This window comes from Mustela nivalis (genome assembly GCF_964662115.1).
Source record: "Mustela nivalis genome assembly, chromosome: 7".
Lineage (NCBI taxonomy): Eukaryota > Metazoa > Chordata > Mammalia > Carnivora > Mustelidae > Mustela > Mustela nivalis.
The window spans coordinates 7,288,213-7,300,883 of NC_139026.1; the positions used below are offsets into that span (position 1 = coordinate 7,288,213).

A 12,671-nucleotide genomic window follows, 5' to 3' on the forward strand; every position below is an offset into this window, starting at 1 on the left:
ACAAATTCTCTTTTTTAACCTTAAGAGGACAAAGCAGAATACCCAATCCGTCTATTTTAGACCACTTCCTAGCACAGTCAGCTTAAGTCTAACGGACGCAAATTAACAATACTTTTACCTACATTTAAGAAAGCAGGTTTTTTTTTTTTTTAAAGATTTTATTTATTTGCCAGAGAGAGAAAGAGAGAAAGAGAGAGAGTACACACAAGCAGGCAGAGAGGCAGGCAAAGGCAGAGAGAGAAGCAGGCTCCCCACTGAGCAAGGAGCCCGATGTGGGACTTGACCCCAGGGCTCTGGGATCATGACCTGAGCCAAAGGCAGCAGCTTAACCAACTGAGCCACCCAGGTGTCCCTAAATAGGGTTTTTTGCCCAAACGTTAATTACGTAATTAGTTGGTAGCAAAACTGGTATGGTTGAGTCTTATTTCTAAAATCCAATTCCTTTCAAAGTAGGGCCATTTTCTTAGTATAGACCCTCTTTGGTTCACCTGGAATATGTCCCCTAATTGATCTGCCTTTCTTGGATCCTGTCTTTCTTTAATTCATCCTCTATAACTATACTACTTCCACAGTGATCCTTGTAGTCCTTTGCCTCAGTGTCCTCAAAGGCATCATCAACTAACTCAGGTTTAAATTCAGGATGTCTTTAACTTTCCAGCTTCTCAGACGAGCACTACAAACCTAGAATGTTCTTTCAGAATGCACTTTACACCCTAGCTTAGCACCCTTCATGATCTGGTCCCTGTCCATTCCTCCAGCCAGTAATCCTCAAAAAAACATTACAGCAGCCACACTTGAAGGCCCCAGCTAACTAGTCTGTACTGTAACAGTATTTACCTTTGAAAACACAGTTCTCTTGTCTAAAATGGCTTCTACCTGCTTCCAGGAGCTCAAACATCTCTTCCTCTAGGAAGCCTTCTAATTCCCCAACCTTGGTGATGCTGATGCAACTGCCCCTCCTCAATGCTCCCATACTTAATTCTGTTTTAATACCTGTGATGCTGTGCATAATTCTTAATTAGTTTGCCAGTTTATTATAAACTTTTGGAAGGAAGAGATTATTTGTTATTTGACTTTATTTCCCAGTGATTAGCCTGGGATATATTTTGAAGGTCAAAAGTCAACCAGTCTGGGGCGCCTGGATGGCTCAGTGGGTTGAAGCCTCTGCCTTCAGCTCGGGTCATGATCCTAGGGTCCTGGGATCAAGCCCCGCGTCGGGCTCTCTGCTCAGCGGGGAGCCTGCTTCCCTCTCTCTCTCTCTGCCTGCTTTTCTGCCTACTTGTGATCTGTATTTGTCAAATAAATAAATAAATAAATAATCTTAAAAAAAAAAAAAAAGTCAACCAGTCTGCCTTTTGATTAGATGCAGAATAAAAAAGAAATTAAGATGTTTCTCAGGTTTTTTGGCTTGAACAACAGGATAGATGATTGCACCATTAAATGAAATGGCAAAGACTGAGACACTTATTGGATATTCCAAAAGAGTACAAATAGGCAATCTGAAGTCCAAAGGGTAAAATAACAGGCTAGATGTATAAATTAAGATTTCATGAGCACATTAAGTAGTATCTAAAGCCTTAGGACTGGATATTACCTACCAAGAGTGTGTAGATCAAATGTAGTGACTATTTTAGTATAAGAAGGGAAAGCACAGGAGAAAGGAGGAAAAACTAGAGGACTGTGGTATTTAGGAAGTCAAGTGTCTTAATAAAGGGAAGGGCTCCTCCGTGTCAAGTGCTGCAAAATACAAGGAGGCCAAAAGGATGACTACTGGATTTGGCAACACAGAAGTCAATGGAGACCGGGACAAGAAGTTTTAGCAGAATGTAGAAGACAGAAGCCAAAATGGGTAAAGGTGGTCAAAAAGTATAAACTTGTAACAAGTTGTAGGGCTGTCATGTACCACATAGCAACCATAGTTAATGATTCTTCACTGCATATTTGAAAATTGCTAAAAATCTAAAAAGTTCTTATCACAAGAAAAACAGGGTGCCTGGCTGGCTCAATCAGTAGAGCATGAGACTCTTGATCTTGGCATTGTGAGTTCAAGCCCCACACTGGGCACCGAGTTTACTTGGGGAAAAAAAAAAAGGTTCTTAACACAAGAATAAAATTGTAACTATGTGAACTAATGGATGATAACGAAAACGTCTTTTGGTAATCATTTCACAATGTATACATTTATCAAATCAGTAAACTGTACTCCTTAAACATATATGTCAATTATAACTCAGTTAAGACTGGGAGGAAAAAAGTAGAAGCCAGCCTGGAATGTGCCAAGAAAATAGGATAGACGAAAGCAGAATCATCAACCAGAGACAATAGTTTTGAGTTTTATTGTAAAGAGATTAGAGAAAATGGCACAGCAGCTAGAAAGGATGAGACATCAAGGGAGGAGGAATAATGAGAGAAGTAAATCCTTGTGTAATAGCCTCACACTCTATTGAAATTAGAGTTTCAGTGTTTCTTCCAATTACATAAATTCCTTGAGAGCAGAATGTTCTATTTTCTAACTCCTATCTGTATCACAGGTTCTTAACACATATTTGTAGAATGTCTAGAACCTGAACTCTTAAATCCTGGTCCAAGAAATGCAACAGAGTACAAAGAGTAGAATTTAGAATCAGATAGATTCAAATTCAAATATCAGATTCTTCACTAATAAGCTAGGTAGCCTTAGACAAATTTATCTTTAAGAGCCTCAGGTTTCTTATGGGCACAAAGTATTTATTTTGCTGGAATGCTATTAACAATAACATGAGAAACTGTGTGTAAGTCACTTGGTATAGTATTTGACCTAAAGATGGTGCTCAAATAATGTTCAGTATTACCATTATTGTTGTTATTTTCAACAGCAGGCAAATATAATCACATGTATGCCATTCACACATACATACATGTAGACTGGTATACTGTAGAAAGTTGAAAATCAGTCTGATGTAACTCTTTTCCCCACTCACGCTACCATTTTTTTTTTTTTGAGGGGGAGCACATATCACATTATCTCCCATTATTTTATTTTTCTTTTTTATTATTTATATTACATTATAACATAAACCGTAAATATCAGAATTTCTTACTTCTATTAACATCAGTGGTTAAAATCGTGTCTCAAAGTAGGCTTTCAATAATTATATACTGAATATATAAGTGTACACTTTTCAAAATCTGTAATTTCATGTTTTTAAGTAGTAAACTTGGAGGTGGATAGACACCATCATCTCAAGTCATTCAATACTGGCATGCAGAAAGCTTGTCTATAATGCTACTTCAGGAAGCCTTCCCTGAAACAGCCCAAGTCTGGGCTAGGTGTCTCTCAGGACTGCTTAGCATCCATCCAGTGCTTCTCCCTACAGTCCTTATTATACTGTAATCAAGTTTATTTCCTATTGAACTGCCTCTTGTTTGAAATAAACAAAAATGTCATCTATTTGAATACTTTTCTACCTAGTTCAATTTCATTTTTCAAAACCAAAGAACTGGGAAATTAGTTATTAAGGCTCAGTAGCCTAAAGGTCATATTATGTAAGGGGCACGCTGTGATCATCAACAACAGGTCCCTCTAATTTATGAGGCATTGTCTGAGGCTTCCAGGAGACTATAGGAGAAATAGTCTAGAGGGTCAGGATGGTCTGGTATGACTGTGGACAAGCTCTACTTGGAAGATCTCATCCCACCCCCAACCCCAGAATGACACCATAATGCAAACCCTCTCTGACATAAGCTTGTAACTCCACTTGCCACATAATCAGTATCCTAATGTCTCCTAGCAGTGTCCATGGTAGTAACATTGTCTTCAATGTAAAAATGTACCTATTTGCAGTCACTACTTCTAACACTACCACCAGGAGAGCTTGAGCTGAAAAGAAACTACGGTTCTCCTTACTCAGACCCAGAACACCCCTTCCCTACAATCTGCTAAAACATGGTGGATTACTATGAAGTTCTAGGAGTGCAGAGATATGCTTCACCTGAGGACATTAAAAAGGCTTATCGTAAAGTGGCACTCAAATGGCACCCTGATAAAAATCCAGAAAATAAAGAAGAAGCTGAGAGAAAATTCAAAGAAGTAGCTGAGGCATATGCGGTATTATCAAATAATGAAAAAAGGGACATTTATGATAAATATGGCCAAGAAGGATTAAATGGCAGAGGCAGAAGTCACTTCGATGATTCTTTTGACTATGGCTTCACATTCTGTAAGGCAGATGATGTCTTTACAGAAATTTTTGATGAAAGGGAAACATTTTCATTTCATTTCTTTGAAGACTCACTTGAGGAACTTTTAAATAGTCCAAGAAGCTCCTGTGGAAGTAAAGATACAAGATCCTTTTTTGCTACCTCAAGTCAATATCCAGTTTTTGAGAGATTTTCTTCATATGATACAGGATATACATCCTATGGTTCACTGGGCCACAAGGGCCTTAATTCATTCTCCTCCCTGGCATTCGATGAAAGTGGGATAAGCAACTACGTATCTGTTACAGCTTCAGATAAGACTGGTAATAGAAATACAAACACACAGAGAATTACTGAGAACGATCAAGAAATAGAAGTTGATGATGTTGAGTTGAACTCCTTCCTTATAAATGGTGTGGAAGATGAAGAAGGCTTTGCAGAAGAATGCAGCTGGAGAAGAAAGTCATTTAACAATTACTCACCAAAGTCCCATAGCCTCAAACAAGTAACTCAATATACTTTTGTGGATAATGATGAACAAGATGTATATTGGGTCACCAGCAGCTGGAATCCCTCTATGCTCTCAGCAGGATTCAAAGAAGATGGTAAGAGGGAAAAAAAAAAGCCTAAAGCCGTGCAGAAGAAGTCAACTAAAAACAATCGTTAAATTGATTCTACAGACACATTATGTTCATACAACAATTGAACACGACTGTGTGTGTTTTGGTTAATCAGTTTTGTATGTAACATTTAATACTATATTAAGATTATGCTTTTAACATGTTTAGCAGCATTGTGGACATTTGATCAAAGGCTGTTTGGATTAGGTATGTTAGAAAAAGATGAGTTTGTGGTGACAGTGATTAAAAGAATTCGGAAAATGGGCAAATACCATTTTACTTTTCTTTGAGCTAAACATTTACAAATCACAGAGTCTTTTTCAGCAGAGTTTACAGGCCCATTCTTTTCATCTATTTGAAACTACTATGCAAACTTCTGAAATATGTATAGCACTTGGAGCTAAAAATTTATTAAGATACACAGATTCAGACCATAAAGTTATTCATGAAATGAATTTTCTCCAATAGAGTGATACAGCATTTGACACATAACTTAAATATATTATAAATAAAAATTAAAGAATAAAATATTTTAAGTTAAAAATAGCCAGAATTATATTTGCACCCCCATGTTTACAGAACTTATTCACAATAGCCAAGAGGTGGAAGCAACCCAAATACCAATTAATGGATGAATAAACATACATATGGTGAAATACTATTCAACCTTAAAAAGGAAATCCTGTTACATGCTACATGGGTTACATGTTACATGGATAAAATATGAAATATTATGGTAAGTGAAATAAGCTAGTCATAAAGACAAATCCTTATGATTCTACTTACATGAGGTAAGAAATTCATAAAAACAAAGTAGAATCGTGGTTATCAGAACGAGGGAGGGAGAAGTGTGTTAATGGGTCTAGTTTCAGATTTCAAGATGATAAAGTTCTAGAAATCAGTTTCACAATGTATATTTAAAAATGATTAACATGGTAAATTTTATGTTATGTGTATTTTTCCACAAATTAAAAAAATACTACACTTATCCTGGATTTCTCAAAGCAATGAGGCTATTTCATGTATGCTGGGCCTACAGTGAATTGCTCCGGACAGGAAGCTTTCTGTTTTCTTTTTTACTATATACTATGTACACATGCTCTACAGAGACATTACTCTAAAACACCAACTTTAGCCACTATAATTTCAGGTTATGATGGGAGAAAAATTAGTTACTGATGTATCAGACTTTGAGCAAGTGGTCTTAGCTAAATGTTTGCAGACATTTGCTTATTTTAAATGAACTTAGTTTAATTTCAATACAATTACTTCTTAGCTTCCCCTAATTTTCAAAATATATTGCTATTATTTTCAAAATATATGATTTTTATTCATTCTTTCATTCATTCAATGGTGTTTTTTGAGTACCTACTATTTGTCAGTACTTGGGACACAGTAATGAACAAAACACCCAAAATATTAGCTGTCACAGAGCTTACAAACTGGGCAAAGACAATAAGCAAATATTAAGTAAAATATGATGTTAGTCATAGGTGCTAAAGAAAACAAAATAAAAGGTTACAGAAGTTCTGGAATACAAGGGTTGAAACTGTAGTTAAGATAGGCACAGAAAAATGATGGTTAACATCTGAGTAAAGGTGTAAAGAAAGTAAAGGAGTTAACCATGGGCATATGAGGTCAAAGAAAATTTCAAAAGGAAAAGCAAGTGAAATGTCTCTAAGGTTAGATGTGTAAGGTGTGTTTGACCCTCCTTACTGTGATCACTGTGAACAATTAAAGAGAACAAGAAGGGCACCTGGGTGGCTCAGTGGGTTAAGCTGCTGCCTTCGGCTCAGGTCATGATCTCAGGGTTCTGGGATCGAGTCCCACATCGGGCTCTCTGCTCAGCAGGGAGCCTGCTTCCTCCTCTCTCTCCCTCTACCTGCCTCTATGCCTGCTTGTGATCTCTCTTTGTCAAATAAATAAATAAATAAAATCTTTAAAAAAAAAATAAAGAGAACAAGAAGATGAAGTTAGAAAGGTAACAGGAGGTCAGATTATGCAGGGACTGCTAGATCACAGTTTGGACTCTGTTATGGTTTTGACAGGAAGCCACTGGAGGCTCTACACAGAAGAGTGACTGATATCTGATACATTTAAACAGGCCCACTCTGGCTGTTGTGGTTTTGTTGTTGTTTTTTAATGATTCATCTATTTTAGCAGGGGGAGGGGCAGAGGGGGTTGGAGACTCTCAAGCTGACTCCCCACTGAGTGTGGAGTCAGACACAGGGCTCATGAGCTGAGCCAAGATCAAGAATTGGACACTCAACCCACTGAGCCACCCAGGCACCCCTGGCTGTTGTCATTAAGAAAAGACTCAAAGTAAGCAGATGTAGAAGCAGGGAAATCAGGCTACTGCTAGAATCCAGTACTAGTCCAGTAGAATATTTTAATAGCTTGGTCCAGGATGGTGGAGGCAAGAGTGGTAGTGATCAAATTCTGGATAGTCTAAAGGGCCAAGCAGAATTTACTGATAGGCTGAATATTGGGCATGACAGGAGTCCAAGTTTTTGGCTTTAGTAACTAAGAGAAGAGCTCTGCCATTACCTGAGATAGGACTGCAGGTGTTAAGTTTTGGGTGTGCTACGTTTGAGATTCCTGAATTTATTAACTGAAAATAATTTCTTGGATGGACTTGCATCCAGTATATTCCTTTTTTATTAACCAAAAACAATTTCTTGGATTGACTTGCATCCTGCATATTCCTTTTTTTTAGCAATCTACTGATCATATTTTATTAAACTTTCATCTCTTAGAAATGTAATGACTGCAAATTTTAATGTGACTGAAAGATGTAAACAAATATAGCAAAATTAATACCCAATCACCTTTGGCAAAATACAGTTCAGTGGCATATAGCAATATAACAAATCTAGAAACCACAAAAGATTATAACATCTACTCTTTAAAGACTGCTATAGTAAAATGTGAGCTATCACTTAATTTTCTTTGATTTCTAGTTGGTAGGTGGAGAGGAAATTCTATAGGAGGGACTGGGAACGATTTGCATTAACTTCTTTTGAGGGGGCACCTAGGTGGCTCAGTTAGTTAAGCATCTGCCTTGACTCAGGTCATAATCTCAGAGCCCTGGGACCAAGCCCCATGTAGGGCTCCCTGCTCAGTGGGGAGTCTCCTCCCACCCCCCCCCCCACATAAATGAAAATCTTACAAAGTAAAAAGTGAACAAAACTTATTTTTAGAAAATAAAGTCATAAAAGCTTGAAGTATAATAAATGTTACTTTTATAAAATGTGTTACGTAGTAAAGTTTATCAGACATGTATCTGGGACTATTGCGAGCTGCAAAAAAAAAAAAAGAAAAAAAAATTCCAACAACAAAACCAAAAACCAGTGTCTGAAAATTTAAAAATGCAAGGAACAACATGCCCTCTAGTCCATTTTCCACTCTTTTTAACAGATAACTAAAAATTCAAATTTAATCTTACTCAATAGATTACAATCATCTCATGGTTTCCCACTACCTAGAGGAATGGGAATATACAAGACCTTTCATGAGCCAGCCACCAGCTTTTCTTCCTAGCTTGGTTTTTTAATCACTTCTTCCTACACCTTATGTTGAGCCCAAAATTTTCCAAAGGGTGTTCCAAGAGTTACCAGTTCAAGACTCACTACAGAAAAAGGGCCCCGTGGTCAAATACTGTTTGCAAATTACTGCCAAATACCTTTCTTTCTTGGGAGACATAGAATTAGCCTAGTATGGGCATGACGAAATGCAACACTCCCCAAACTTACCTGACTACAGAACCATTTTGGTGTAATACCTACTACCTACCTAAGAACATATTTCAAAAAGGCTCTTCCAGGCTTACTGATGATTGAGAAGCTTCATTCCGTGCCTTTCCATATGCTCCCTCTGGCAGGATGGCTCAATTACTCCATAGTCTGCTTGATAAAAGCCTTTTTCAAGTCTCAAGGTCTCCAAATGTTTAAGGGCACATGCACATTTCCTCTTGGCCCCCTCCCTGCTGCCAGGAAACATCTCACTTTTTCTTTCTCCCTACCACTGCCACTAAATTTAGTATGTTATATTACAATTACTTGCTTTTTGCCTCCCATGATGGTAGAAACTATGCTCCATCCTCACATGTGGTGTTTAATGTTTACTGAATGAATTAACTGCAAACAGGCTTTTAAAAAACTTATTCTTTAGTCAATGTTTTCACTTTAGGATTGCATGCCTTTCACAGATGACAAAGCTTCCTATTGTACTCAATACTCTGCACTGAAGCGTTTTTCTAAAGAACAGCAACCAAGAGCACATATAGGCATGCAAAGCTCTATTTATGGGCATCTCAAGACAGTAGAATTTTCAAATTCTGAAACTTAGTAAAGTCCCTAAATGACATTTTTAAAGACCCATCACTGCCTTTCTTGAGCCCCCTTGCCACTTGAGTCAAGACTCTGTTAGACTCTATTGCTATACTGTCATTTATCTATTGCTTGTCTATCATCCTGATAAGACAGCAACTCCAGGGAAGTGGAGATTCATCCAAAATGTCTATTAAAAAGTTATTTAAAGGGCGCCTGGGTGGCTTAGTGGATTAAAGCCGCTGCCTTCAGCTCAGGTCATGATCTCAGTGTCCTGGGATCGAGCCCCGCATCGGGCCCTCTGCTCAGCAGGGAGCCTGCTTCCCCCTCTGTCTCTGCCTGCCTCTCTGCCTACTTGTGATCTCTCTCTCTGTCAAATAAAATAAATAAAATCTTAAAAAAAAAAGTTATTTAATTAAGAGAACATTCTTTTTGGCTCAATAAAAGGTTCCAAAAGGACTCTACTAAGCCAAAGTTAAGACCCAATGGTGGTATTACAGAAAAAGAACAAGATAGCAATTATACAACTAAAACTGCTGACTTGCAACTTGTGATCCTATGTTGGTTTCAGTTCAGTAAAATGAGGATAACTGCCCGAACTTAATCCACTTGTGAAGATCCAAGCAGATCACCTATTCAACACTCCTATATATATATACTGTAGTGTTAATGTTAGGAAGTGGTTTAATCTACTTAATAATGAGGATAACTGCCCAAACTTAATCCACTTGTGAAGATCCAAGCAGATCACCTATTCAACACTCCTATATATATATACTGTAGTGTTAATGTTAGGAAGTGGTTTAATCTACTTATTGCTTTAAGACAAAATGAACCATAATGAATATATTTTTGAAAGATCTTGGCATGTATAATCCAGTATCTAGTGTTAAACTTTCATGGGCACTTGGGTGGCTCATTATGATCCCAGGGTCCTGGGATTGAGCCCCACATCTGGCTCACTGCTCAGCGGGGAGCCTGCTTCTCCCTCTCCCACTGTTGTTCCCTCTGCTTGTGCGCGCTTTCTTAAATAAATAAAATCCTAAAAAAAACACCAAAAACAAAAACCCAAACCTCCCATTAATAAAGTTTTCCACAAAATCTCAATTAAAAAAAAAAAAAGTCACAAGCAAAAGATGGTACCAGCTCTAAATCATAGGTTATGGCTTATATGATTAACACCAGCTACGTATCTATTTACCTAATCCTATGGAGGACAGCTTTCTGCCACTTACTTATTAGAACCAAAAAGCAAATTCTGTGCACTAGACAGTGATTATTTTTTACAGGAAAAACAAATCTTGTAATTACCATCCCACTTTCATTAAAGCAGATCAATGTAAGAAATACACGCCAAGACATAGATTTGATGTCAAATACCGTATGCTCTGGTTTACACATTGGTCACCTATTAGCCAAAACCCTGAAATACGATCCAATGGCCGGTCCGCCCGCAAAGTTGACTCAGCTTTCACTGATCGAGGTTTATGTTCACCAGATTAATTGTTCGCCAAAGTACACCCTAAAAGAATGGCCCCCATTATTCCTGGACTCCTTCATCTTGCCTTTACGAACGGGGCTTCAGACATTAAAAAGCCCCGGGAGTATTTCCAAGCACTATCTCTTCCGAGAGGAAATGCTCAAGGGATTTGTGTTACTAAACATGTTTCTTGTACATGCTGGAGCCACGAAAACACGAAAAAAGCATTTCAAGGTAACCGAACAAAAACATAAGCTACTTGACGTGAGACACTTTGTTATCTACGCAAGTGAAAACTGACACAACTTCTAGGAGTCCAAGTAACTTTGAAGACAGCCCCTCTGGGGGATGGCACACACTTTTCTCTCCGCAGTCATTCCGGCTTCCCAGAATACCTCACGGAAGGGAGAACACAGGGCCCACCCTTTTCCAGAAGCAGCAGGTAAAGAAGAAATCCAAGGAGCATACAAAGGGTTTGGGAGTGGAGGCCCCAGCCGGGGAAGGGTCCGCCGAAACAGGGATCGCCTGAGACCAACTTGAATCCCTTTGGGGCGCCTCAAGTTTCTCAGACAGCAAGCCCCGGAGGGGACACCGTAGATGAGTCTAACCTGAGAGACAGCGGGCGCTTGCTACGGCGGGAACCACCTTAGTTGCTGAGAGTAACCAAAGCATGACGTCCTCGCTCACGCGGCAGGAAGCAAAAGAGGAAAACAGCCGGAGAAGCGGCGGTCCACAGGATTGCGTCGCCGGGAAACCAAGCCAAGCGCCCCTCCCCTTCCGGCCAGTAGCGCTCGCCGGGCTTTCCTTCCACGCGGCGCTGAATGATGACGTCACGCCCAGGCCTGTGACGGACGCTCCTGGCGGAGGGCCTGTTTGCTGTCCTGTCGTCGCGCTCCACTTAATTCCCACACGCACAGAACGTCTGATTCTAAAATGATTCCCTGCAGGGGCTGATATTTCCCGTGTCCTTGAAAGCACCAAGTGGGGGGATTGATTCAGAGAAGTCGCTCAGATTTAGAATATAAGAAAGCATGTGTAAGGAGGCAGGCAGCAGCGTGAACAGCCACACTTCTAGAAGGTTCTAGGAAGTGCGCAGGGGCAGAGGCGGAGGATTAGGAATGGACGGGCGAAGGACCCGGGGTCACGAGACCGTTGGGTAGGCGGAGCCAGCGCCGGGGAGGTTCTAGTCTGTTCTGCCTCGCGGCAGCCGCCCCCTTCTACACGATCACGCTGAGCTAGTACCCGCGCCTGGAATCGGGTCGCAACCCCAGCCGCGCCTGCCGCCTGCCACTGCCTCTGGACCATGGACCCCCGCAAAGTGAGCGAGCTTCGGGCTTTCGTGAAAATGTGTAAGCAGGATCCGAGCGTTCTGCACACCGAGGAAATGCGTTTCCTGCGGGAGTGGGTGGAGAGGTGAGACCTGGGCCGAGGACCGTTGGGGGTGGGAAGAGGGACGGCTGGAGGGGGGAGCTGGGCCGGAGCCTGCGTGGGGTGGACGGGCGGGGAGCTCCGCCGGGAGGGCCTGCGGAGTCGCCGCCTGTTCGTGGTTCTCTCCTGGCGGCGACTTCGGGGGCTAATGGAGGATTGAAAAGCTTAGATAGTACAGAGGTGGGGAAGGTGGAGGCACAGCTGGGTTCCCTCACCCTGAGGTCGTCAGGGGTGTGTCTTGGGCAAAATAGAAATGCAGAGGATTGCATGGGCTTGAGTCCTGTAGACGTGGTGGGGGTGGGCAGCTGCAAGATTTCGTTTTCGCGTGGAGTTGTTTTTCTTGAAATACCGTGTCCTGCTTAGGTCGCAATGACACAACAGCGCTTTTACGCATTACGTCTTTAAATAGCGTTTTAATAATAATTTGCTATACGAGTTCTAATAAAATGGCAATTATTAGATTAACTTTGGATTTACAGCGGTCCTTACTGCGTAGAATTATTTTGGGAATCATTTATTGGTACCTCGGTAGTAGCGGTGCCATTACACTGAACACTTGAAGAAAAATGATTTTTCAAGGACCAGCATATTACCATGATCTGTTCTTCTTGTCCTTAAATCTAGAGTACCTGGCTA

General features: G+C 40.3%; 4 protein-coding genes across 5 annotated transcripts in view; 2 read left to right on the forward strand and 2 right to left on the reverse strand.

Annotated features, from left to right (window-relative positions):
* The window catches only part of XPNPEP3 (X-prolyl aminopeptidase 3), a 73,870-nt gene extending 62,483 nt beyond the window's left edge, over positions 1-11,387 (reverse strand). Inside the window, exon 1 of one of the 2 annotated variants that reach the window (XM_082740011.1) lies at positions 11,216-11,387. In XM_082740011.1, coding sequence (XP_082596137.1) covers positions 11,216-11,279 — 64 coding nt within the window. In that variant the 5' untranslated portion in view covers positions 11,280-11,387. The remainder of the gene's footprint in view (positions 1-11,215) is intronic. The other variant, XM_082740012.1, reaches the window with a different exon arrangement.
* Positions 1-12,671, reverse strand: part of L3MBTL2 (L3MBTL histone methyl-lysine binding protein 2) — a 529,035-nt gene that overhangs the window by 368,709 nt on the left and 147,655 nt on the right. The window lies entirely within an intron of this gene.
* DNAJB7 (DnaJ heat shock protein family (Hsp40) member B7) lies at positions 2,279-4,856 on the forward strand. Its single transcript, XM_082740041.1, has one exon. The coding sequence runs from the start codon at positions 3,926-3,928 to the stop codon at positions 4,844-4,846; it is 921 nt and encodes a 306-aa protein (XP_082596167.1). The 5' UTR covers positions 2,279-3,925; the 3' UTR covers positions 4,847-4,856.
* The window catches only part of ST13 (ST13 Hsp70 interacting protein), a 33,102-nt gene continuing 31,872 nt past the window's right edge, over positions 11,442-12,671 (forward strand). The window contains exon 1 of the mRNA XM_082740025.1: positions 11,442-12,020. Coding sequence (XP_082596151.1) covers positions 11,911-12,020 — 110 coding nt within the window. The 5' untranslated portion in view covers positions 11,442-11,910. The remainder of the gene's footprint in view (positions 12,021-12,671) is intronic.

Bases quoted from the DNA above. Each gene is read 5' to 3' on its own strand.
- DNAJB7 (XM_082740041.1), top strand. From the start codon at position 3,926: ATGGTGGATTACTATGAAGTTCTAGGAGTGCAGAGATATGCTTCACCT.